General features: G+C 41.3%; 2 protein-coding genes across 8 annotated transcripts; both read right to left on the bottom strand.

The window, feature by feature from the left end:
• Positions 1 to 403: 403 nt before the first annotated feature.
• On the bottom strand, positions 404 to 8,653 carry LOC120661326 (probable 6-phosphogluconolactonase 4, chloroplastic). The gene is made up of 3 exons (XM_039940149.1): positions 8,300 to 8,653; positions 8,065 to 8,200; positions 404 to 1,198 (listed from the first exon to the last, which is right to left on the bottom strand). Exons 1-3 carry the CDS (start codon positions 8,647 to 8,649, stop codon positions 719 to 721), a joined length of 966 nt encoding a protein of 321 aa, XP_039796083.1. The 5' UTR covers positions 8,650 to 8,653; the 3' UTR covers positions 404 to 718.
• Positions 8,654 to 14,427: 5,774 nt separating this feature from the next.
• LOC120661324 (protein TILLER ANGLE CONTROL 1-like) lies at positions 14,428 to 24,232 on the bottom strand. 7 transcript variants are annotated; one of them, XM_039940143.1, is made up of 8 exons: positions 24,196 to 24,232; positions 21,872 to 22,642; positions 20,006 to 20,139; positions 18,181 to 18,207; positions 17,957 to 18,023; positions 17,235 to 17,866; positions 16,636 to 16,757; positions 14,428 to 14,733 (listed from the first exon to the last, which is right to left on the bottom strand). In XM_039940143.1, the coding sequence occupies exons 3-7, from the start codon at positions 20,072 to 20,074 to the stop codon at positions 16,674 to 16,676; spliced, it is 879 nt and encodes a 292-aa protein (XP_039796077.1). In that variant the 5' UTR covers positions 20,075 to 20,139; positions 21,872 to 22,642; positions 24,196 to 24,232; the 3' UTR covers positions 14,428 to 14,733; positions 16,636 to 16,673. The 7 variants fall into 7 exon arrangements, with proteins under 7 accessions (XP_039796077.1, XP_039796076.1, XP_039796080.1 ...); XM_039940142.1 differs by having other exon boundaries at positions 17,235 to 17,869; positions 24,196 to 24,222; XM_039940148.1 differs by lacking the exons at positions 14,428 to 14,733; positions 16,636 to 16,757 and having other exon boundaries at positions 17,234 to 17,374; positions 17,433 to 17,869.
• Between the last annotated feature and the right edge of the window lie 603 nt (positions 24,233 to 24,835).

Here is a 24,835-nt window from a genome sequence, read left to right as displayed (position 1 = left end):
AGCCAAGATGAGCAGCACTCAAATGCAGCAAAATACAACCTTTGCTGTGGAAGCATTGGTTGGACAGGTATATATGATAGCAGAAACTAAATACTAACAGCTGCAGGTTCCGACTCCTTACAGCTGAATAGCTTATGCAAATATTTTCAGCGCGACGCTCCTAAGAGTTTCTTTATTACTCAACTGATAACCGGAGTGTCTGAAACTCCTACGCTCTGAAAAAGGAATGATACAGGGCACTCCACCACATGGTACATGTTGTACCTTTCTTTTTCTTTGGTATAAAAAGTGCACGTAAGGGAACTGCAATGGCCAAGAATCTCTCACTGGGAACACAGATCACTGTTCGAATACAAACTCGCACGAGCATTGAAAAGCATAACTGGAATCTGGGACATGCCAGTAACAGGCTAACAGCATATGCTTGGAAGGAGATGCCGCCAGATTGCCCAACAAATACTTGTTGGGCCGAGCAAATTGAACAAGGTTACAGGTACTAAAACAGCATTTGTTGAGCAATGTTTCAGAGACTGTTATTCACTGAACTAGAATCAACGGAGTATCTGAAACACATTACTCTAGAAAACATACTACATAAAGGGCTCAAGTCTCCCTTACATGAAATCCAAGGAGGATGAATGCAACTATGCACTATGCAGGCCCTTGGATCTTTTATTTAAGATAAACGGCTTCGAACTAAGATCACCATGGTTGGCCTTCACTTGTTCTGCAACAGGGACACTGCTGGCTTGTCAGTGAACCAAGTGAATTCTCCATCTTGAAGCACAGCCATCTCAACAGGCAGCAGATCGGAAGAAGTTTGCTTGTCTGAAAGCGCTTTCTGCACTGGACCAGCTTTCCCAGCTCCAGTGACCACCATCGCGATATATGCAGATGAGTTGATTACTGGAAATGTAAATGTGATCCTCTCTGGTGGCGGCTTTGGAGAATCCTTGATGTAGGTGACCCACCTCTCTTTCTCATTAACAAGAGGGTGACCAGGGAAGAGAGAGGCAATGTGGCCATCAGGTCCCATTCCAAGAAGCTGGAGATCAAACCTGGGAAACCCAGTTGCTGTTGACATGGCAATCACACCATTCTTAACAAGCTGCTTCAAGCAAGCTTCGTAGTCATCCGCTGCTCCCTCAGCTGACAAGGCATCATTTATAGCATAAACTTGCCCAGGAGGAATCGGCACCTACAATGTTGAAAGATAGCACCCAGTTAATGTTACATACAAATTTCAGAAAACCTGAAAACTTACCAGACTGTAATGGCTACACATAGAACACATCTTTCAAATAACCTCCATACACTTGATGCTGTCATGGATCCATCCGAGCCTCCACAAACATCAAGTGGTAAACGATATCATATTGAGCTCAAGATATATTTGAGCATGAACTAATTTAAGCAGGTGGAAAATCCAATCATTGAATACAATTTAAACCAGAAACCTAATCATTTTGTTATCAATGACTCATCCAAATTATTCAGAACACACACAAAAGATTCTTGAACTCACTATCTATAAGAACGAAAATATGAACCTATATTTCAAATATCATTTCGCAAAAAATCACAGTAGTTTCAAGCATCATACTGCACTGTATGCAAAATAATAACAACAAAATTTGATTAAAAAATTGGATGGATGGATCTAAAAGGCTACCTAAGAACATAGAAGTTGACGAACCAGCCATGTGTTTCTTATGCAAAGCTCAATTTGCCACTATGTCAGAGTACCAGGCATTTGTATCATGCAGTAAAGTAAGTCCAAATTGAGTCCCAGCTTACCCATGATACATTTGTAGATGATTACAAACCTGAACTTTACTGCAACAAGAAGCTGAGGTACATGAATGATTTTGAGTATCATTATAAATTTATAATCACTAGTTAATTTGATGAATGTTTACATGGTGCAAATGACTAGATCTGTGCGTTTGTCCCTGTTGTCAGTCTCAGATCTATTATATTATTAAAGGAGTGTTAAAAGAAGCCAAAAGAAGCCTCCACGTTCGCCGAGAGGGTTTAGAAATTCCCACGTTAATTTAAAAAAGAGAAGGATTTACACCGTTGGATTTTATGAAGATCCAACGGTCTATATTATTCTAAGAATTCATTTCGTATTAAAAAATTCATATCACACAAAAAATCCACATTGGATTAGAACTCTATCATGCTTCGATACAGCTAGGATTAAAAAAATAAGAAAATGTCACATCATAAACATGTACTAGGACTCTATCATGCTTGGTTTATGGCAAGACGTATATTTTTTATTTTTTTAATATTCTCATAAATATATCCGTTTCTATCACGTATATTCTCACGTTCATCAAAGCTTTGGCTCAGGTCCAAGACCGACTCTGTCACGTATATATAATAAGAACACTAAAACAAATGGTACATTTAACTTTGTCTTGCACAGCTTTTTCGAGCCGAAAGAATTTCTCAATCCTTTCTCAACTAGATCTCTCAAACAACTGGCCCAGGGATTCCACAACTGAATCACAAGTATTTAGAGAGCATCAATCAGCTGATAGCACGTCAAGTTTTGAGCAATTGACTCGCACACTAATTGACTTCCACGTTAATCTAAAAAGGAGAGGGATATTACACCAAAGAGTATGTCCATATTAATTTGGTATTTCCTATTAGAATTAGACTTTATTAGCTTTTCTAATGTGAAAAGGACTCGGACTCCATCTTTCCGTAGTCATGTCTCCGTTCAGGTTTAAAGAAAAAAAAGGAAAGTTGACATCATAAAACATGTCTGATCCATTTCTAATTCGGCACAAATAAAAGAGGAAACATTAAAAAAGGACATTCCTGTTTTTTAAGCAAATAAAGGTCAGGTCGATCAGTTCTGACCCCTGACCAACGCTGGACATAAATATGCTCACCCTCATCAATAAATAAATGTTTACTCTATAACTATATTCATTACTTTATTATTTCATACGAAATTATATATAACCAAAGTTGTTTCAGCTGCAGCTGGAGCCCTGCCTAACTAGCTCTAACTCGATAGCCTACGAATCTACGATACATAACAAATTATTCAAATCAGTCGCTGCAATTGTTCCTCTTTGCTCAGAAAAAATAAGAAGCTCTGAGGCACAATCTAAACTCAGTAATTGAGTTGAACTAAATAGGGAACTTCTCCATTAGGTGCATCGGACATGAAACACACTAATCGATTCTTAATGTATGGAGGAAAAAATTGAAGATGGAGAAATTAACCGAAATAGCTTGAGAAAATGAAGTCAAAGAAAAGAGTTAGAAACAACAGCAAAAATATGCATGGAACTATAAATCGATGATAGAACAAAAGTCTGAAGTGGACCAATTTATACAGTCAATCAAATGGGCTAAAAATAAATAAGAAATGTACAGTAACCAAAGTGAAAAAATAGCCCTAAGTCGATAGCCTACGAATCTGCGATACATAACAAATTATTCACATCAGTGCCGTTCTTCCTCTTTGCTCAGAAAAAATAGCAAGCTCTAAGGCACAATATAAACTCAGCAACTGAGTTGAACTAAATAGTGAACTCCATTAGGTGCATCAGACGTGAAACAGACTAATCAGTTTTAAATGTATAGAGGAAAAAAATTGAAGATGGAAAAATCAGCCGAAATAGCTCGAGAAAATGAAGTCAAAGAAAAGAGTTAGAAACAACAGCAAAGATATCCCCGGAACTATACATCGATGAGAGGACAAAAGTCTGAAGTGGACCAATTTATGCAGATAATTAAATGGGATAAATATAAATAAGAAAAGTACAATAACCAAAGAGAAAAATACCAATAGACTCCGCTGAATAAAATATATAGGGGTGCGCTATTTAACACGCCGCTGCCACTAACCGGAAACGGTGAATCATGACAGAAAACTGTTGAATGGAAAAAAATATCATGCTATCATGTGCTCCGTCCGAATAAAACTATGTGCTAAAGAAATATTGGAGCATAGCAGAAAAATGAAACTATGACAAGTAAACTGTGATTTGTATGGTGGCCAGCATCCACTGCACTAATCGAAAATTGCAAGAGGAGAGAAGAATCTATAATAATTTACTGGATTATCAACTAATGATTTACCATAATAATTTTGTTAGGCTAGCAACAATATGGTACTAGAATGCATTTGCAGGACTTGGCCGGCAATACTGACATACAAAGCTATCCTCAACCAAACTTCCATTGGTTGAGAGAAAACCTGTCTCTAAGATGACCTCCAGCCATTTTTGCCATAGAGCATATTCTCATGGAAGGTAACACAAGTAAGGGTGGTGGATAGCCTCAAAATTTAATCTAGATAATCTAGGTGTCATGCTCAAAAAGGGCCGAGCTCTTATCTTATATAATTTGAGCTCAAAATATAAGGACCATATTAGATTGTGAAGAGACCAATAGGGCTATAATCTCTTACCACCCACAAGTCCTACTTACCAGTGTGCAGTGTACAAACTAACTTATTATATAGACAGCTACAATGCGGATCACCGTTGTGTAATGATGGTCACATACTCGAGTTCTAACCCTAAATAATGATATAAGCTAATAAGCATATATATTCCAATGATAAAGAAGATTTAATTGCAGACTTCTTCATCCTCACACATTAGTAAGTCTCGACTGACCTAGGGTAAAATTTAGAGGGAGCACACCTCATTAAGGGCAGCTAAATTTTAGAATTAAGGATTAAACATTGTAAAATTTTATTTATTACCATAACTTTAAATTAAAAATTTTAAAATAATTTAGTAAGCTCATTGTATTGTGGATGCGCAATGTAAAAGAACATTTGCCAAGTTGGGCAAAGTGTGTTATGAAAACATTTTTGGAGGTATGACAACATTGTTAGGGCATAACTGGAGAAGAACAATTTAATAGCAACAACTTACATGAAACAACCATATAGCATTATCATAAGTTGATGATAGAGAGTTAAAAAATTTTACAAGTGAGAAAATGATAGATGACAACCATTGTGGAGTGTTGTGCGAGATCTAGAACAAATCAACTTGAAAATCGATATGACATGCACACTCATCCATTACATGCCACAGGTAGTGTTCAACAAAATATAGTGACGTGCAGTCGTGCACTATCAATGACGCATCTTTGATTATCGTGGTATAGCGTGCAAAGAATTTGGGAGCATAATGGCGGGAGATAACTATAACTAAGACAATATGAGAATATGCATCACATGGCTATATCAATGAGTGGTTGGAGGATAATAAAAATAAAGTAAATTATACTTCTGGTGTGGTATATGTATTGAACCAATTAACTAAATATAATTCTTCAAGTCTAAGGGTGATTTGTTTATCACGTATGGTAACTAGAACAATCAAGAAAAAAATGTACATCGCAAGTATTTTCTAAAAAAATAATATTATAGTAAATAAATATATAAATATTTAGTACTTCCAGTGTTTACATAAAAATATTTAATTTTCTCCTAAATTATTATCCAAAAATATACCATAAAATATAATAAAGAGCTTAGAAAAAAAGCTCTGACACACAATCTAAACTCACCAACTGAATCGAACTCCACAGGAAACTTTTCTTTTAGGTGTATCAGACACGAAACACACTAATCGATTTCAAATGTGTGGAAGAAGAAAATGACAGAGTGAAATTGGTAAAAATAGCTAGAGAAAATGAAAGTCAAGAAAAGAGTTAGAGATAACAACAAAGACATGTTTGAAACTATCCATTGTCGATATGACACAACTCTGAAGTGAGCCAATTTCTGTAGTTAGGTGGGCGAAAGACGAAAAATGTACATAAACCAAAGTGTGAAAAATACAAATAGGTTAGACCGAATAAAAAACTTATATATATGTATATATATTAATGTAGAATACATGTTATATATAATTTTTCTACGATAGGTGAAAATAAATAAATATAATATTTTTGAGGACCCCAACCTATTTTTTAATATAACTTTTTATTTAATCTATGCCTGTTTTAATTACTGTAATGAGGAGTGAAATCTAGATTTGTTCGATGCTATCCATATGCTCTAAAAACTAGACCAACTAGGCTTGACTTTTTGCTTAGTAAAAATCAAATTATTGCAAGGCACAAATCAAAGTCCACCATCTAAGTTACAAGTTGTAGGCTTTGAAAATAACACGGACACGCACACATATATAAATGTATCTAATAACTACATAAAAATTAGAAAAATACAAACATGTATTCAAGGTGACCCTATATTACTATTAATCATCAAACTTAGTATTACGTGGTACAATATGCACCTATACTTATGGTGACCTAATATTCAATTCAATCCTCAAATTTAGATATTGCAAGTTAAAGTATTAAAATATGTCAACATTATATGAAACAAAGCAACTTAAAAATTGATGATTGATATGAACGCCTATACATGGAAACTGCAGGTAGTACTCTATGAGAGCGAACCAAAGATAAATAAAATGCCAAATACATCTCTTCAGTTAATTTTAAAAAAAAAGTTAAAGAAATACTAGCTACCCGCGCTATTAGCGTGGGTCACCTTGCTAGTTTCAAATATTTAAAAGAGCATAAGTGCACATTTCTATAATTTAAGCACAGTTGTTGCACATATATTGAATAGCATCTTAATCTAGGGTGCTTTTTTGTGAAAATCTTTGATAAGGCGTTTCAGGGGCGAACCTACGGGGTTGTCCGGGTATGTCATGGCATACCCTAAGATAAGGACCACCTGGCGCACCTCGGAATCGGCCTGCGCGGAACGGCGGAAGGCATAGCTAACGCCCTCGGCTCCTCGACTCCTCACGGGAACACTGCCTCGCGACTTGCCGTGGTAAGGGCGCACCGCTCCAAGCCTACGGCACCACAGCATCCACCCTGACAAGCTGCTTCTTCCCCGCCGCCTGTGCCATCGCTGTTCCCTCGCTGGTTTTGCCGTACAGCAGCGCTGGCCGTTGCCGCAAAATTCCGGCCGACTCCATGGTCCTCCACCGCCGATGAGCCCCCTCCGTGGAATCCCCTCACAATCCTCCCTCTACTCCTCTTTTCGTTGGTCCCTGATCACCATAGTGCCGGCGAGCAGACAGGCCAGTGCCATCAGCGGCCATGCCTCAGATCTTGAAGCTTTTTGCAAAAAGATCCTTGCAGGACTCGATAATGGTTTATGTAGATTCAGTGCCTTGTGCTTTTCACCGATAACCCCCTGAAGTAATTAGATGCCTACAACTAGCTCTAGCCTTATCCTTTTACGTATCTAACCCTGCCTTTTTTCCTTTTCGCAAGTAGCAAATCTTCCCAGCTAGCACCTGCAGGCTTTGGTTAATTTCTTTGATAAGAAAAATAAGGTAATTTCTTTGAACTATTGTAGGTGTGTAAGGTTATTTTATGCATTTCTAAGACTTAATGTGCTTTTACTATTTATATTGTAATCTATGCAAGTATTGAACCTAATTGCTATTGCATACCGAATTGCTCATGGAATTGTTTTGTTGTGCACTGAATTTTTTTAGATTTACTAATACCGAATACCAAATTGTATGTTAAAATTTTGACATGGCATACCCTAAGTTTCAATCCTAGGTCCGCCACTGAGGCGTTTAGACACCTCTAAGGCTCTAACTTTACTCAATACGTATCACAGAAAAAGCTAAATAACCCATCTCCAAGTGTTCTGACTTCTGACTGTCATTATGCTCCTAAAATGGTGAGTAACCACTAGGGGTGTCAATTGGTGATTCTTAGGTGCCACTCCAACCCTCTTTAGTTCAACATTTTGTAGTACAAAATTTGAGATCTCATTTTGGAGAAGTAGTACAAAATTTTGAACAAATGGTGCACCTAAAGGTCATCAATTTGCACCCCTAGTAACCACAACTAGTTCAATCTCCAGAAATAGAGGTTCTCAACACAATTCGCATTCGTTGGATTTACACAAGAGTTATTCGCTTCACTCTGCACTCCCCATCACCCTACACAACAAGATCCCGTCTCCCAATTACCCAATCAGAGAACAGGAATTGCCTTGAAAAAAACACAATAAATTGCAAAGAATACCTTGGAGAGAAACCCATCGAAGGCGAGCTTGTAGTTGCTATCCTCATGATCCTTGGGCACGACTCTCTCATCCACCCAGAAGACGTGCCACTTGCTCCAGTCCACCGATTCCAGGTACGGCGGCTCCGTCAGCTTGCTGTGAAACCAACAGATCTCTACGTGATCCGTGAAGGTGAAGCCCGGAGAAACCAAAAAAGGCGCAATCTGTGTGGGGGTGGGAGAGACGTCAAAGAACCTGAGCGAGTCGATGAGGGATCCGCCGGAGAGCACGACGGTGAAGGCGCCCCTCTCGGTGGCGAACTTCTGAGACAGCTCAGCGGTGTACTTCGCCAGAGACACCGCGAGATCTTCCACGGAATCGAAGACGAGCAGCTTACTCTTGGACCCGGCGGGGGCGGCGCTGTCGGTGGCCATGGCCGCGGCTGGTAGAATGGGGAAGGAGGGGGAGGAGGAGGAGAAGAGACGGGGACTGGGGCCGATTCTTCTGCGGCAGATTGTCGGGACGCGAGATGCTGGCGGCGAGCGGCGAGCGGCGAGTCTTGGTACGAGGGCGTCAGCGGCGGCAGCGGAGACGGAGGTGGACATGGTGCAATCGGGATTCCCTGACTTGCTGAAGGGCCGTCCGATCTGAGATGGATGGGCAGGATTGATTGCTACAGCACCCTGCTACAGTACAAAACAGTCTCTTTTTGAACAGTGTTCCGTGAACAGTGCCAACTACAGTGATTTACGGTAGGTATCACTATTCATCCAGACTCAGATCACTGTTCACCTTCGTGCATTCGCTTCTTCACGTCAGTGAAGTTGGACCCGACACGGTGGTGGTGGTAGTTTGTTGTTATAACAGGGGTGTGTGTGATGTGGGGGGGTTGGTCGTAAAAGTGACAGGTGGATGGGAGAGGCGTGCAGTGTTTCGACCGTCCAGATCAAGATGGACGGCTAATCGGCTATACTCGGGTGGTTATTTCATTTTTTAATAAAAAAAATCCGTGGTCATTTCCCCCTCTGCCGGCCCTTTGTTCCGTATTTTCAGTTCCTACTACTGGTGTGCAACGGGGTAGGTTGAATAGTGTTTATACGGTTTTACCGTGCTAATTTGCATCCTCTATTCTAAAATACAAGAGATTCTAAGTTGTTCTATCGAATTATACTAAGATTGAGTTATAACAAAAAAATCTTGCACTATCGAATTATACTAAGATTGAGTTATAACAAAAAAAATCTTGCATTTCGTTTATCTCTTAATGAAACATGTGCTCATGAAAAAGAAAGTACCATTTATATTGAATTAGATTTTTTTTCTTTCTAAGAGGACGGTAATAAGTGCTCGTGTACACCACACCATATCCCCCGAACAAGGTGCCAATGCACTACAACTTCTAAAAATATTCCATTACATAACAACACCAAAACCAAAACTGCTCAAACTGAGTTGATAGTATAGCTCGATTTTCCATATTCTTGAAGTAAATCGTACTAATTATGTTGCAAAATATTTGTCTCCATTAGAAGTGTCACACTTTCTTAATGTTCTACTACCACACCATTAGAAGAATAGAAGCTGGAAATTAAAGTTTCCCTTATGTGTTGTTGCCTATTGTCGTCTAACATGAATATTGAGGTTTCGATTTGAGTCAACGAAAATACAAATCTTATATACTTTCATGTTGGAAATTGTGAAAAATTATTGAAATTTGAACCCTACCATCAGAAACCAGTCTTCCCTCCTTTTGTCACGCCATGTTCTCACCATATAATTCTATGTTTGGAGCATGTTGATGACTGGATGTTGCCATACGAGCACGTACACAACAGAACCAATTGCTAGATTCTGCCGATGCGATGCTCATGAGCGATCACAACCCACACTATGGAGTATGGACACAAGAATTGTTATTAGCGGGTCAACAGAAGCCCACATCTCTAGGACTATAGGGTATGATTGCGGGTATACTCCTTCGCAATACCACAATACCACTCATCCAGATCCTGCAAAAGCCCCTGACTCTATTCCCTTGGAAGCCTATCGCTGTGTTCGCTTGGCTGTGACTGGTGGTTGGTGCTGGTTTGTTATAAGAGAACAGTACTGCTGATTGGCTGGTAGCTGGTGGTTGGTGCTGATTTAATATGAGAGAACAGTACTGCTGGCTGGTTGGCTGACAAGCCAAACAAACAGAGTGTATACCACAATTGTGTTGAAACCATTTTCTTTGTAGAGAGTCAAGCTGCTAATGGCCCGACATCCAGACCAAATCCGCACCAAGCTAAATGCGAAACAAACCCCACCACACCAAACCACGTACCTCAAAAACCGAACCAAACTAATTTTCCAGTGCTTTCAAACCAAAACCGAACTGCACCCATTGTTCCCATTGTTTTTTATGGTTTCCGCTCCATTATCAAACCATATATGCTGTGCTATCTTACTTGCGTGTTGCCTAAAATTAATGCTTCAACATATTAGCTGCAAGCCTTCCACAGAACTCAATTTATTTCGCGAGGTAAAAGGAAATGAAGCAGTGCGACGAAGCCCAAGACCAAACCAGCCAATCTGTTTTCCAAGCAAAACCAAACCAAGCCAGACCACTTTACAATGTAAACCATTTCTCACTGGACAATAGTGACCCACAGTAAGAACCAAACTGTCAGAGCCGGTTGTGACCCAAACCATTACCAGCTTGAGTAGAGAGGTTGGGTTACAAAAGTTCAGCACACCAAGCTCTATAAAACTTGCTGCGCTAATACTCCCACTCAAAACATGCATGGTCCATTTTAGGAATTTTTTGAAGGGAAATTTTAGGATTCTAGTTGATCGAATTTCTTTTAACTTGGCCTGTCAATATATAAAAAGTTATATAGAATGACATCACATGGTTGTTGTTATAAATTTATGAAGAAAATATTTACAGGATATATAACTTTTGATATTAAATTTTCATAAAGATTATAAGTCAAAAGTGCCACATACATCGAATCTTTGAACGCATGCATGAAGTATTAAATGTAGCTAAATAAAATAATTAATTACATAATTTTCTATAATTTTCGAGACAAATCTTTTGAGCCTAGTTAACCCATGGCGGGACAATAATTATCAAATACAAGGCCTTGCTCGTAAAAATATTTGACACAATGATCAGCTCTACCTACTGGTCTAAACTTAGTTATAGGCCTCTATCCATGTCTTTTCTATCTTCAGTAAATGTTCCCACATGAGTGCAATCCGATGATTCTTCACTTGACAGCACACGCTTAAAATAGCACCTCTTGACAACCATCACAGTGAAAGAATCTTCAGAAAAAGAAACTACAGTGGAAGCATGGTACTATATGCGAACACTAGCTAGTGTCGAAATCTTATCCCAGACAGCACTCAATCAAGATCTAATGCTTAAAGTTGTAGTGACATCCTTTGAAAGAAAGCCATCACGCGTGTGCTTCGGCTGCATAGCTGCTAGTATTCGTGCGAGGGGGGGTGATGGGTCACTGCCTCTCACTGGCCTGGCAGATCCAGCTTTTCACGGACGAGTGGAACGAGGTGTGCCCTATGTGTACTGTGGATTGGGCTTCAAATTTTTTGGACCACGACTAGAGCCATGGCCCGGGCGTGGCCCTAGTGGCAGGCCCACCATTGGCAGCCTCTACTGGTAATGCAGGGAATTGAAGCACATCAATCGCAATAATGAAAGTATTCAGGCATGTATGCTCCTTGCTCCCATCAGAGATCTGCTTTCGTCGTCGGCCCAATCAAGATCCAAGCACTCGGACCAAATTCGGTGGTAACTACTTATAATCAGCTGAAAGCCAGCAAAGCTATGTATAACAGTTGAATACAATGTTGAGCACTACCCTATAGCCCTGGGCGTTCGGGTAATGGAAAATTCGGGTATCTAAAAAAGCTACCCGAAATTAACCCGAAAAAAGCAATACGGGTTCGGGTTTTTCCGAAATACCCGATCAATTGCCAAATCATTGTCTCTCCCATTAGGCAATAAGTAAAAAAGAGGGATTAAATACAAAAGTAAGATCAACATATCACTATTATTGCACAAATCAAACAAACAAGCAATCAATAAATATAACAACTAAATTTCTTATTGCGTTGTTGGGGTCAAGTGAGTGGATTAGACCATAATCTATTAGGTTTTAAAGGAGTTTCTCAAGTTCCTACCCGAAATAGTGATCGGGTAATTCGGGTTCGGGTAATTTGGGTTCGGGTTCGGGTAGTTCGGGTTCGGGAAATTGTGCCCACCCCTACTACCCTAGCGGCCTAATCTATAAAACATAAAACCTATATAGTTGGTCTCCACTAGAGATTTCTCTCAACATACAAGCTGCCCACCTCAGCAATGCACTATCACATACAATTAAAACACATTACAGTAGCATTTTGTTATTCATGTGCAACATATCATGCAATCCACTAGCATTAATTTATAATAATTTATTCATTAATAAAAATATTTAGAATATATATAATTACTTCATCCAGCTACTTCAACATATGCATCACTATTGGGATCCATAAGGATTTATTATTATTTCTCTATTTTCAAGAATCAGCCACACCACCTTTATTATTATTGTAACCATCCAATCAACTTAGTGCACGTCTTATATCCATGAAATGCATGTCTTATTCGTTTATTTCTTCTCTAACTAAAGAATAACTCAAAAATCTATTATTTTTCATCCAAGAGATTTCTCGTATGGCTTTCAACGTAATCTCTACAAATACACCATTTATACGAGCTTTTCTTTACTAAAAAATCTATTCTTTTTTGTTTTTTAGTAAACTCGATCGAAGTGCTTATTTGTTTTACTACATGCTCTCTATAGCATTTTATTTAAAGAATTATTATATTTTTTATGATAGTTTATTAAAAAACGCTCTCAAATCCCGCAACAACGCGTGAGAAATCTAGTTAAACTTATATCCATGTCATTTGTACCATCCAATCTTTAGCAAGTGTTCACACATTAGCTAGTACAATCCGATGATTCTTCACTTGATAGCACAAGCCATTATATTATAGTGGAATGAGGAAGGATGGTCCTATAAGTGCGTCTATAACACTAGCTAGCTAGTGTCGAAATCTTATCCTAGACAGCACTAAGTCGCTGTAGATTCCGATGCTTGAAGTTATAGTAGATGTACTGACAGAGAGCCATCACGCGTCAAACTTGCATTGGTGCCACGGCCCAGTGTTGGATCGTGCCGTGCGAGGGTCAAGATCATCGTCTGCGCGATCGGGTCAAGATCCAAGTTCGGTGCTGGCTACGTACAATAATGAGCTGTAAACCCAGGGGGCGGAGACAAGGTGGGGCGGGCAGGGGGCTGATCCCCCTAATGCTCCCTTAGCATCATTATCAAAAGTGGAATTTACTCCAGCAGCAGCCTGCGGTAAGACTGTTGGCCCCCCAAATAACTGCTTAGCCCCCCAATGATCAAATCCTGGCTCCGCCCTGTCCAACCACTACCACTACCGGATTTCGAGTGTTCGCCGTGTGTCAAAGCATGCGACGAAATAAGCCTAGCACATGGTGAAAACGTCGCCGAGCGTGACCGATGGCGAAGACCCGACGGCAAAAAGACGTGCAGATGGCGCGGCATCCAATTGACGGCGGCGGCATCGCACTGATGCCGTTGGTAATAATTCGTCGTGTGTCGAGGGCTAGGCACACGGCGAAGATTTTGATTTCACCATGTGTCAAAGGCCTAGGCACACGGTAAAGGAGGCGTGGGGGCCCACGCGGCAGAGGGGGTTTGCCGTGCACTCCTTACTCGGCATACGATAAAGATATAGGTCTGACCGTGTTCCAGAGCCACTGCACCCGGCGAAATTTGGAGCGAACAATTCAAGCTTCATCCGTTCTGCGAGTCTGGACAGATAGACGGAACGGCACCGTAGCCACTGACGCAAAGCAAGCGTCGCCCCTCGCCACCGACGGAGACGGAGGGCACAAGCACCAGCGGCGCATCGCATCAAACCGCTTTGCCCAAAAGCTAGATCGGATTCAGGCCCCCCATTGTGGGGCCTGGGACGGCCGTACGCCAAGGCGCGCGCGTCGCGCGACGACAGCGCACTGATGCTGATGGATCAGTGGGCGCGGCACGTACTGTTCCCCCGCGACAGCGTTGAACCGGCGACCTGCTGTCTGCCGCTCCGCTCCGATGCCGCCCCGCGGGCTCGTCCGCTTCCGCCCGTCGCGGGGCGCCATCGTGGGGCGGGGCGAGGGAGGCGTACCTGGGGCGTGTGCCGTGTCGCGGCAGCTGCCGGCAGCGTCATCAGGCGCACAGCGCGGACCGGACGGCCACAAGATCGGCATGGCCTCCATGCGTTACAGGGCGAACCAGTGATCATGCCAACGGATAAACAGAGGAGGTTTATTAACTTTTTTTTTACGACACATACCGCGACGACGGGACAGTGCGGCGCCGACAGCGCGCCGGAGAATGACACCTTACAAGATCATACACACCTCAGCAGTTGATTTTTACATGCAGATAGGCACGACGAGAATATATGTATAGGGAAAGCAGAATGCTATTCATGCTTCACCGGCGACGAAACACGGCAACAAAAAAAAAGGTACTTCAACACTGTCAACATATGCATGGACGCTTCTCTCGGGCAAGGAATCTCAGTCGTAGGGATCCAATGAAACCTGCGAAATGCAACAGCAGAGAATGCTTTTGTTAGCTAAAATTGCCACACAGCAACCGTTAACTCAGAAAATATCAGTTGCACAAGTCCATGAAAAAAGCATCACGACTTTGTTGTGAAATGCGAATTCATTCACTGCAAAATCTTAAGTATGATCCTTATTGTCTGAGTGCCATAAGATCCAAGTAATTCTCCTTCAGAAAAAGTAAAAACTACTATGCACTCTAGAATCAAGCATTTACTTGACGGCAATTTATCTAATGTTAACCCAATGTTTTTTTTTCTGAAATGAAATGCAGAACCTATTGTAAACCACATATTCTAGAGCCTATACGGTAATGATATATCATGAGATCGGTGCAGCGAAAGATCCAAGGAGAGTTGGCCCACAATACAGGGGGAGAAGTGGAACCTTGCCATTGTTGGACTCAATCCATCAACTGGCTTGGTTGATATCTCAAGTAAGGAATGGTCTCAGGACAGACTATATGAACATGATTAGTTGCCTGTCTGCTAGCTTTTTCCAGGACATGCTTGTCGTTGTGCAGCTATAATACTAGGTGCAGGCAATGGTACAATACCGTGCCCTTATTTTGCTTCTAAGAAGCCCTGCGACATGGCAGAGGGGAATACCTTCTAGTCGGACCCCATGCTTTCTATTCTAGCTACTCAGTACGGGTTCATCTTGTGTCATTCCTCCAACTACTGGCAGTTCCATGATAGGATTAGAGATACAAATCCCTAAGCAATCTTTTTTTTTTGGAACCGGTCAATGATCCCTAAGCAATCAAATTTACATTATGTTGACCTTTTTTTAAAGCCATCATGAGACCAAAGGGTAATTATTGTGAAATGGATCAAGATAGGGTGTTACAACTTTATACGAAAACAAAAGGACAAGGGGACATGTCAGATTTTGAGTCATAGTGTGTGGCGCAAGCATCAGTTAACTGAGCTGTGAACTCCCAATAAATGGAGGCATTGATACATTTTTCTTGGGTGCTGTCATATTTGGTGAAAGCAGCCGCTAGACTGTCTTGTGAGCTCCAAATAAATGGAGGCAGTAGGTGATAAAAAATTTCCTTTTCAGATTATCACTTCGTTTTACGGACACTAAGAACAGCTTGATATAGCCAACGACTTTTCTGCACTCTTCATTTCTTTTGTATGCACCTTAAGGGAGCTGACAAATTTTACATATTCCTGTCCCAGTGAAATGTCGCCACATAGTGCATGTTCGTTTCTAAATTGCAGCTGTGATTCAACATATATCTATTTGTATGATCGATTGACAAATCTAGATTTGGCAATGTACTCTAAAATTTAATGCTGAAAATATTAGGAAAAAGTCTGGATCACCCCCTCACCTATGGGGGTGGACTACATAACCCCCCAATCTATGAAACGGTCTATATCACCCCCTAAACTTTCCAAAATCGGTCAAATTATCCCCTAAAGCAGTTTGGAAAAATCATAGTAAATCACAGAAAAAAACTAAAGCATACCATATTATATATTCACTAGTAGATCTACTCATTTGGAGTCCAACACAATTGAATTTTTTATTTTATGATTTTTCTGTGATTTACTATGATTTTTCAAAACTGTTTTAGGGGGTAATTTGACCGGTTTTGGAAAGTTCAGGGGGTGATATAGACCGTTTTATAGGTTGGGGGTTATTTAGTCCACCCCCATAGATGAGGGGGTAATATAGACTTTTTCCAAAATATTATAACTTTGTTAGGAACCAAGAAACGAGAGCCAAGAACAAATTGAAACAGTACACAATGGTCCACAAAACACCTAGCATGCTGATTTGATAGCCAGCTGATCCTTGTTTAGGACTCACCAATATATGAAATTGAAAGCATGGTTGAAAGGAAAACTCCAGGAAGCATATTACCAGATAGGGAAGCAAACTTGTCGGCAAGACTAGGTACATCATGCAGTAAGAGGGCCCTCTGCATTGCTACGCCCATTGAGCTGCTCTGGGTGGATTTTCTTCCCCAACATCTTCCTCATGACCTACTTAGTTTCACAAGACGACCAAAAGCCAACAGATGCATTGCAGATTAGTGGTTCAGTCTCAAGATAGGCTACACACATCAGGCATACTTAGATAGCCATCCAGTAAAATACACTTGGTGTGAATAAAGAAGCTATGTGGTATGAAATAATAAACTTGGACCACTTCCAGTGTTGCAAGAGATTGCTAAATATGAAGCGCAATGTAACTTTTCCAGTTTAGGACATATGGCACAACTTATAAAGCTATAACATATTCTTCTCATGAGCTTCTGTTCTTTTTGGACAACGAGTATGACTTTAAGATGTAATCATATGAGGGTTATCATGTCTGATGAGTTTGTAGTACTTCAAGTTGCTATCATATGTTGATTAAGTTGGCCATTGATCGGAGCACAAAAGATTCTTGTCGATGTTTATAGGAAATTCGGATAATTGAAACAAACATAAGACATGAGCGAAGAAAGCAAGCCATACCCGACTTAATTTTCTTGTGGCTTTCAGTGGCTTTGGTGTTGGCTTCGTTGGTTTCTTTTTATGCGCCTTTTCAGTGCACAATGCAGGCTTCGAAGTGGATGCCCCAGCAACAATGACGATATCCTGGCAATTCTTCTCCCCTGGAGCACTAGATGAGAATGCTTCTGCTGCAAATAAATCAGCAAGTGTAGTTCTTACTTTCTCCACCTTCTCTACCATCAGAAGTGGTCGTTCCTGGATATTAGCGGCACCCCCATCTTCAACCTCATGCATTAGGATTTCTTCCGTCACGAAACATGAGAAATTGTCTTCTTTCATCGACGATGAATGCATCTTGGCAGGCTCAACAACAGGAACTACTGGTTCACTTAGTGCTATTGCCAGTGCAGCATCTTCTTTGACCTTCTCATTCCTGGGTTCCTCTTCATTTTTCTCTTCCTCAACTACTACCTCCTCATCCATGACGAGGAAATCATCTTCTTCAATGCAGGCCTCAGGACAAAGGGAGTCAACATGATGTCCAAGTGTGCCGATTGCAAGTATACCGTTAAGAAGAACATCACGGAGCAGCAGAGCTTCAGTGTCTTTCTCAGCAACACTCTGACGCACAGAGTCTTCCTTATCCTCCATGGCTGCTGCATTATTCCAAAAAATTAATTTTAGAAAATAAGAACAGAGAAATGTATATATGATCACGTAAGGTATCCCAGGAACATGCTCACCCTTGTTCTCATGGATGGTGCAGTACTCAGTGTTAGGATGCATCCTCCGATTCAGCCAATGGAACACCTGGCAGTGTCACGAGAACATGTAGATCATTAACAACATGAGCACTTAATACAAGAATAGCGACTTGAAACTCATGAGTCAGTGCAAGGGATAGAAACTTCAAAGACAGCACACATCAAACACTGACAGAGGCTGTACCATGAGCAAAACGGAATACCTTTAGGCCCATCTCTTCGGAACCAATCTGAAAACACAAGAGAAAGGCAGACGGTAGCTTAGACGAGCCTCAAAGGCATATCATGGTTTTATATGAAGATACTAGCCCCATAATTGAATGGTCCAGGAGACAAAAGAATGGAGTTTTGGTTGCAACTGGCTTGGCCTCATTCAACACAAGTAAATTCTTTCACTGAGGAAGCAAATGCGAGATTCCCAGCTATATTCTATTCACAGCCAGAAAAGGACAGAGATTCACTAGTCATAGCAAGAGAAGAATGATTCAGAAAGCCTCCAGCCGACTCAGTAATCCACTGTAATGTGGCACACTGCATGTGCATGTTGTGGCCCCATTAAAGTAACGGATTAGAGGCCTACTTGGTGACTATCCCATGCAAACTGCTAACAAACTAAACAAAGTAGTCGTCTCAGAATCATGACAGAGAATGAGCAGGCTTATCAACCTATCAGGATAAGATTGAGAATAGTCTTTAACAGCTGACGGATTCAGAATTAAGCAGTCATAAATAGTCAAGAGTTAAATCAAAGTTGATAGTTCATCAGATACTTGACACGTGCACATATGTTCATATTTCCAGCTTTCAAATAGATGTACTGCAGCACCGACTCTATCATTCAACAGTAAACTGCACACAATTTCATTTGCTTTTCATATATGGTATGTTTGATACACTAGCCACTTATGACATACGTAGCTGCTTGGCAGCAGCCTGTAAGTTAGCACTTGACATCATGCTACTGTGGCATCTAATAGCACAAATAATGGCGACTACAGCTGCACATGATTCATTAGTAAAGGCTGGCAGCAGTAGTGGTATGCATTTTGTAGTCTTTAGGCTCGTAAAGGCAACAGTTCTCATTAGTAAAGCAGCTCCCAAAAATTCAGGGATTAGCCTTGGATCTTAAATAACAAGCAGAAAACGTGCAAGTAGTTTTTATAAATTCCCTAATCTCCGAATAGCTTCCCACATACAAATATATAATGCAGTCAAAGATGTAGTTATGATAGATCTCATCTGACTGCTTCCTACAAAAACTAAGCAAATACAGTGGGGATGAACATTCAAGAAAAAATAGTGGGGATGAGAAAAAAAATATTATTGTTAATCACGAAATGATCGCAATAGTGATAAGTTAACCATGTTCAGGTGATGGTTCATAAGGCGCTTTCCAGCACCATCCCCACCACAACTATTAAGCATGGGGATGAGACCTGTGTCTTCTTCACAAAGCCAGCAAGATTCTACAGGCCAGGTGTGTCCATCACCATTGATGGATGAAGAATAAGAACCCTAGGTGCATGTTTCCAAGGCTCATAATAGTGAAAATATCTGTTCTGCATCCTTCGGACTACAGTAGCAACCATTCTGAGGACCCATGTTGCTATGAATGATATGTCACCCAGCATCCGATTGGCTATTTATGAAAGACCAGAATAGTACTGCATCAGGTCACAACCCAGTTCAGAAACTATTTTCTTCACAGCAAACGTCAAAACCAATGGAGAAGTAGTACTTGGAAATCACTGTATCAGGTTGTGCAGCACTTCTTCAAAAACTGCTTCTTAACCCATGTGAAATGAACATTCTAAAAAATTGATCCAGGTGAATTTCCAAAATTTGGATGATTACCAATGGTATAGGCAAACACAAAGGAATTGAATTTCATGCTCACAGTGAAGTTAGAAGTTATGTATCCCTCACAAGATCTGTGTAGAATCCAGATAATAAGTAAAAAGGTTATTTGGCTAACTTGATGAATGAGTGCGCAGGGAAATGTTTGTTGTGATGAATTTAAGGTGCTACCTGTAGTTCATGTAACTCCAGAGGAACCAATATATTCTTCACAGAAGCCTTTTTTGTGGGTAGGATCATCTTAAAACAGTAGTCCGATGCAGAAGCAGAAGGAAGAAATGTGAAAATGTTCTCAATCACACTAACTGCACCATCAAGAGCAAGATATATTAATGTACCATTGCTTAGCTCGAGGGTTCTACCAGATTCTAGCAGTAGCAGAGCAAAGCCTCCAGAAAGTATAGTTCCGGTAAATAAATGAATATTCTCAGGAATATGATAAATTTTTTTGGGAACATAAATTCATTTTGAAAGAAAAGGCAAATCCCAACCACATTTCCCAGTTTTAAGTTCACATCAATCAAAAGCAAACACAGCAGGAGCCCCAGTTTTTAGTTTTATACTATCCAGATTTATTCTAACAGCATATCAGCATGTGATTTCAAACAAAGCACAACTAGTGAAAATAACTGATGACTGAGGAAATAGTTGTGGAAATTTTGGACTCCATAAAAATGAGCAAACATGAAAGAACAGTAACTGCAGAGTAAACTGCTTTAGCTTTTACAGTTTCTAGTTTCTTATTCTGAATACACCACTTGACACATCTCCAAGGCTTCCTTCCATAAGACTAGATGACAAGGAACAATTAATTTCATCAATTCCTGGTGGGACGGAGCAATACAGTCTCATTTTTGTTATGCAATGCAACACTGTAACCTCAAAAATAAGAGACTTCCCAGCATGTCAGGAAGATATTTTGATGATGGCAAAACTTTATTGCCATATAGAGTTGAGGCCAGAACCAATAATCATTCTTCCTTCAATATCATGGGCCCAGATGACAAGTGTTACTGGTACTGTATGTTTGCTCACAAGATAAGGTAACCATTTCTGAAAATTAATTTGCTACTGGTACTGTATGTTTGCTCACAACATAAGGTAACCATTTCTGAAAATTAGTTTGCTACTGGTACTGTATGTTTGCTCACAAGATAAGGCAACCATTTATGAGAAATTAATTTACCAGACCGAACCACACGATTGAAACAAACTTTTTAATAAAATTTTCAGAATGAATTTAAAACTTGATATGCTCGACATATGATGACGAAGCAAGCAGGCGATGTCAATTGTAAGGAAAATGGCCTCATTAAGTTATTAATTGTGACTTTAGTGATTGAATGATAACATAATTACTAGGACTAACGAGTTTGTTAAGTGAATATATGTAGACTTTTCAGATCCCACGGAAGAAATCCAAATCATAGCGAGACCATCCAAAACAAGTGATTCAAATCATAGCAAGTGCAAGTCATCCACATGTTAAGCACATGGACTCAAGATGACAGTTCAGTGGAAGGATACAACATCTACCTCCACGTGGATTTTTTGTTTTTTAATACTATTTCTTTGGTGGTGTATGCATTGCCAGAGCTACCAGCATTAGCATGGATATCTTTTTTCTCAATATTAGATGGGCTCGGCTCATGACAGACCTAAACCAAATGCGTGGATACAACTGGCCTGAGCATGATTCTATTGTCTGGCTATTTAAACTTCCTCCAAGACATTAACCACATTAGCTCAAACGCAACAGCCGCATCCACCAAACATGCAAGGGCCGCACTAGCTTAGTATAACACCATCGCACCAGAAAAACATGGTGCCGGCTCATGCTACGTCCTCGCCGCGACGCCTGGCGTCTGTGCATCAGTGTGGGAGGCTGGACGCTGGGGTACATGCAGGCCAGACCAGACCAGGGTGCTCTACAGTGAGCGATCCAGCCGTTACGGACATCAGTGGCATCGCTCGCTGGCAAACCACCGAACAGGCTGGAGGCAGCCAGCAAGCGCATCGCGTTGGATGACGGCATACCTGTTCACGCCGCCCCTCCTCGAGGTGGCGGAGCGGACCTCCTCGCGGGCGAGGCGTGCAGCGATCTCCGATGCGCCGCCCTCCCCGGGTGCACACCGCACGCGAACGGTTCCATGGACTCGGCGGCGGGGGCGTGCGGCGTGCGGCGACCAGCGAGGGGATCCGCCGGAATGTTGGGGGACCCAACGTGAGGGTGAGTTCGGGGTGTTACATTGCCGCCGCCCACGACGTGCGTGTGTGCGCACTGCGCACTCGGCGACCGCTTGCTCTTGGTTGTTTGGGATGGAATTTGAAAGTGGACGGCGAAGGCTCCATATTGGCGAGCCGACCAGTGGCGATTGACTCGCTGCATCTTGGACCCCACACTGCTACCGTCTTCTATCAACACTCGGTTGCTCATCTGAATTTTCTGAACCATCTGACATCAACAGAAGAGCTTCAGCAAAGACGAGGCGGCGATCAATCGCGGTGCCGGCGTTCAGTTCGAGCGATCCGCCGTCTGCACCCAGCAGGATAAGATTAGAGCAAGTATTATAGGTGGTGGAAAGCCGGCTGAAAGTCTACATGAACAGAGAGAGGAGGTGGGCGTCTTGTCATCCGCCTGCTCAAGCCGGCTGAGAGCTCCTCCGTCCGCTACTACTGGCTGAGCCACCGGAACCCACCACCATCATGACATGCATCCCAACCGGCCGTGAGCGCAGCTATTAGCCATGCTCTTAAACGCCTGGAAGTCAATGATGCAAGCAAGGGTCGAGCTTCTGGAATGCACACCTATGAACATATCAGAGTATTCCAAGCACAAAATGTCAGCGAGTCTGAATAAACCGTGATAACTTCATAACATGCAGGATCATTCAGTATATAAGAAACAAACAAGAAAACCACAGGACATTGGGAGTTGCTTAAATTTCAGATGCAGATAATTTTACAAATTTTCAGGTGAAGGGTTGCGACAGCGGAATCCAACATTTGAATTGAAAGCGTCGTCTGCAACGTTAACATGAAGTTACATCATCAAAGAGCAATATCTACAACGTTGGAAAACGTCTGCAACATGGAATATTGTCGCCTAAAACGATCGGCAATTTCAGACACCTAGTATATATAGGTGTGCGAAAAAAAATCAATAGGTAGTCATGACCATCTCTCTTTCAATCACCTACATGCATGTCTACAGCATCCAATCCAGCTTCTGAGAATTCCCAGCAAACAGCATACAACCAAGCAAACAACTCTATTCTTGTTTGGAAAACATGCTGGAGATCGCTTCAAACCATCTGAAAAATATAATTGGCTGAAACATGCCAGTTTGGTGACTGTTAGCATGTTACCATGCAAACAGCCAATAAACTAGTAATCTCATAATCATGGCATGGAACACGCAGGTCTATCAGGATTAGATTGGCAATAATGTCCAACAGCTGATGTATGACAGATAACACAGGTAAACCAAACTGAGTAATCACGATGACATTAATTGCTTGAGTACCACCAAATGAATTAATAGCTACACACTACGGTAAAAATAGCACAAGACAAGTAGTGCTCAATCGGTAGCCAATGCTGTTAAAATCTTCCAGGACAGAGTCTATAGAGTGACCGATGTAGGCATTAAGCCTGATTAATCAGAAGCGCGGTATAAAGCAAATGTGGAGTTTTGGTGGTGTTCAGAACAAATGTGAACGTTTAGTTCCTTCAGTAGCATGCTCAGAAGCTTAACTACCATGACCCTACAGCTCCCTGGACTGGGTTTTCAAAGTGAGAAAGTCCTAATTCTTCAGGGAGTATGGCAGTCAGATGGGTGATCCTTCAATAGTGATCTTGGCAATCTGTTATTTAAAAATGCATTACAGCATCCACTAAATTAACATTGAATATCAGCAAGCTAAGAATTTTTATCAAGGTAAGAAAGTCCATACTTGGAATTTTGTGAATAGATAAGGTCCAAGCTAGAGTTTCAGTATTCCACAGAGAAGTAGAACCCACAGCACAAAAGTAGATATATACCGAGCTAACAGCAGATGAAATTACAAACCCAAATTTGCAACACACCACCTTGACTCAATTGACTAAGGCCCTTTTCCAATGCGATTTCAATTGGCGGGGTGGGGTGGGGGGTGGTGGTGGGTGGGGGGGGGGTACAGAATACAGAACCCAATTAAAGGATCCGCAACCAAATCACATCAAATAATTAACAATCCACAGTGATTACTCCCAATCTTCACCACCACAGGGGTGAACTTGCATCCACAGGAATCACGACAGGAAACCCTACCACAAGCACCAAACCAAATCAAGAACCAGCCCAAGGGATCAGGTCTTACCACATATGCTGATTGCTGAGTGCCCCCCCCCCCCCCCCCCCCCATTTTCAGCATGCTATGCGTCTTGAATTGCAGCATTCCAAATAGATGTACTGCAGCACCAACTCTATAAAGAAATTGCACACGTTCTTTTGGTTATGCTTCATGAGGCATTTTTTCTGCACTATCCCACCACTAGTATTAAGCATGGAGATGACACCTGTGTGTCTTCTTCACGAAGTCAGCAAGTACACCACCATTGATGGTTGAAGAATAAGCACCCTAGGTGCATGCTGCCGATGCTGACTGTCTGAGGACCTATGCGATGCAATGATATATCACTCTGATCCATCTGGATGGGCACTTTATGGAAGACCAGAAAAATACTTTATCAGATTACAAACATTTCAGCAACGAGTTGCTTCAAAGCAATTGTGATCTGTGAGATGAATGGAAAAGTACTAACAGACAAGCACATTAGATCAAGCATTAATTAATGTAGATGGCAGACAGAACATAAACTGAACATAGATATCATGCAATACTTTTTCTACATGACCACATCAGAATATAGAGACAGTAGATGATCCCAGGGTGTAGGAATTTTGTTTTACACCAGGATGAAGGCTGGATGAAGGACAAACCACAGGATTTACAGAAT

Source organism: Panicum virgatum, chromosome 2N, assembly GCF_016808335.1.
Source record: "Panicum virgatum strain AP13 chromosome 2N, P.virgatum_v5, whole genome shotgun sequence".
Taxonomy (NCBI): domain Eukaryota; kingdom Viridiplantae; phylum Streptophyta; class Magnoliopsida; order Poales; family Poaceae; genus Panicum; species Panicum virgatum.
Note: the sequence above shows the minus strand (reverse complement) of the source record. Positions and strands in the feature narration are given on the sequence as shown.

Bases quoted from the DNA above. Each gene is read 5' to 3' on its own strand.
- LOC120661326 (XM_039940149.1), bottom strand. From the start codon at position 8,649: ATGTCCACCTCCGTCTCCGCTGCCGCCGCTGACGCCCTCGTACCAAGA. The intron at 8,201-8,299 runs GTTCTTTGACGT...TTGGTTTCACAG, and splicing joins TCCCTCATCGACTCGCTCAG to CAAGCTGACGGAGCCGCCGT. The intron at 1,199-8,064 runs GTATTCTTTGCA...TCAACATTGTAG, and splicing joins TCGATGGGTTTCTCTCCAAG to GTGCCGATTCCTCCTGGGCA.
- LOC120661324 (XM_039940142.1), bottom strand. From the start codon at position 20,074: ATGATCCTACCCACAAAAAAGGCTTCTGTGAAGAATATATTGGTTCCT. The intron at 18,208-20,005 runs GTAGCACCTTAA...TTGTGTTTTCAG, and splicing joins TGGAGTTACATGAACTACAG to ATTGGTTCCGAAGAGATGGG. The intron at 18,024-18,180 runs GTATTCCGTTTT...TGACACTGCCAG, and splicing joins CCGAAGAGATGGGCCTAAAG to GTGTTCCATTGGCTGAATCG.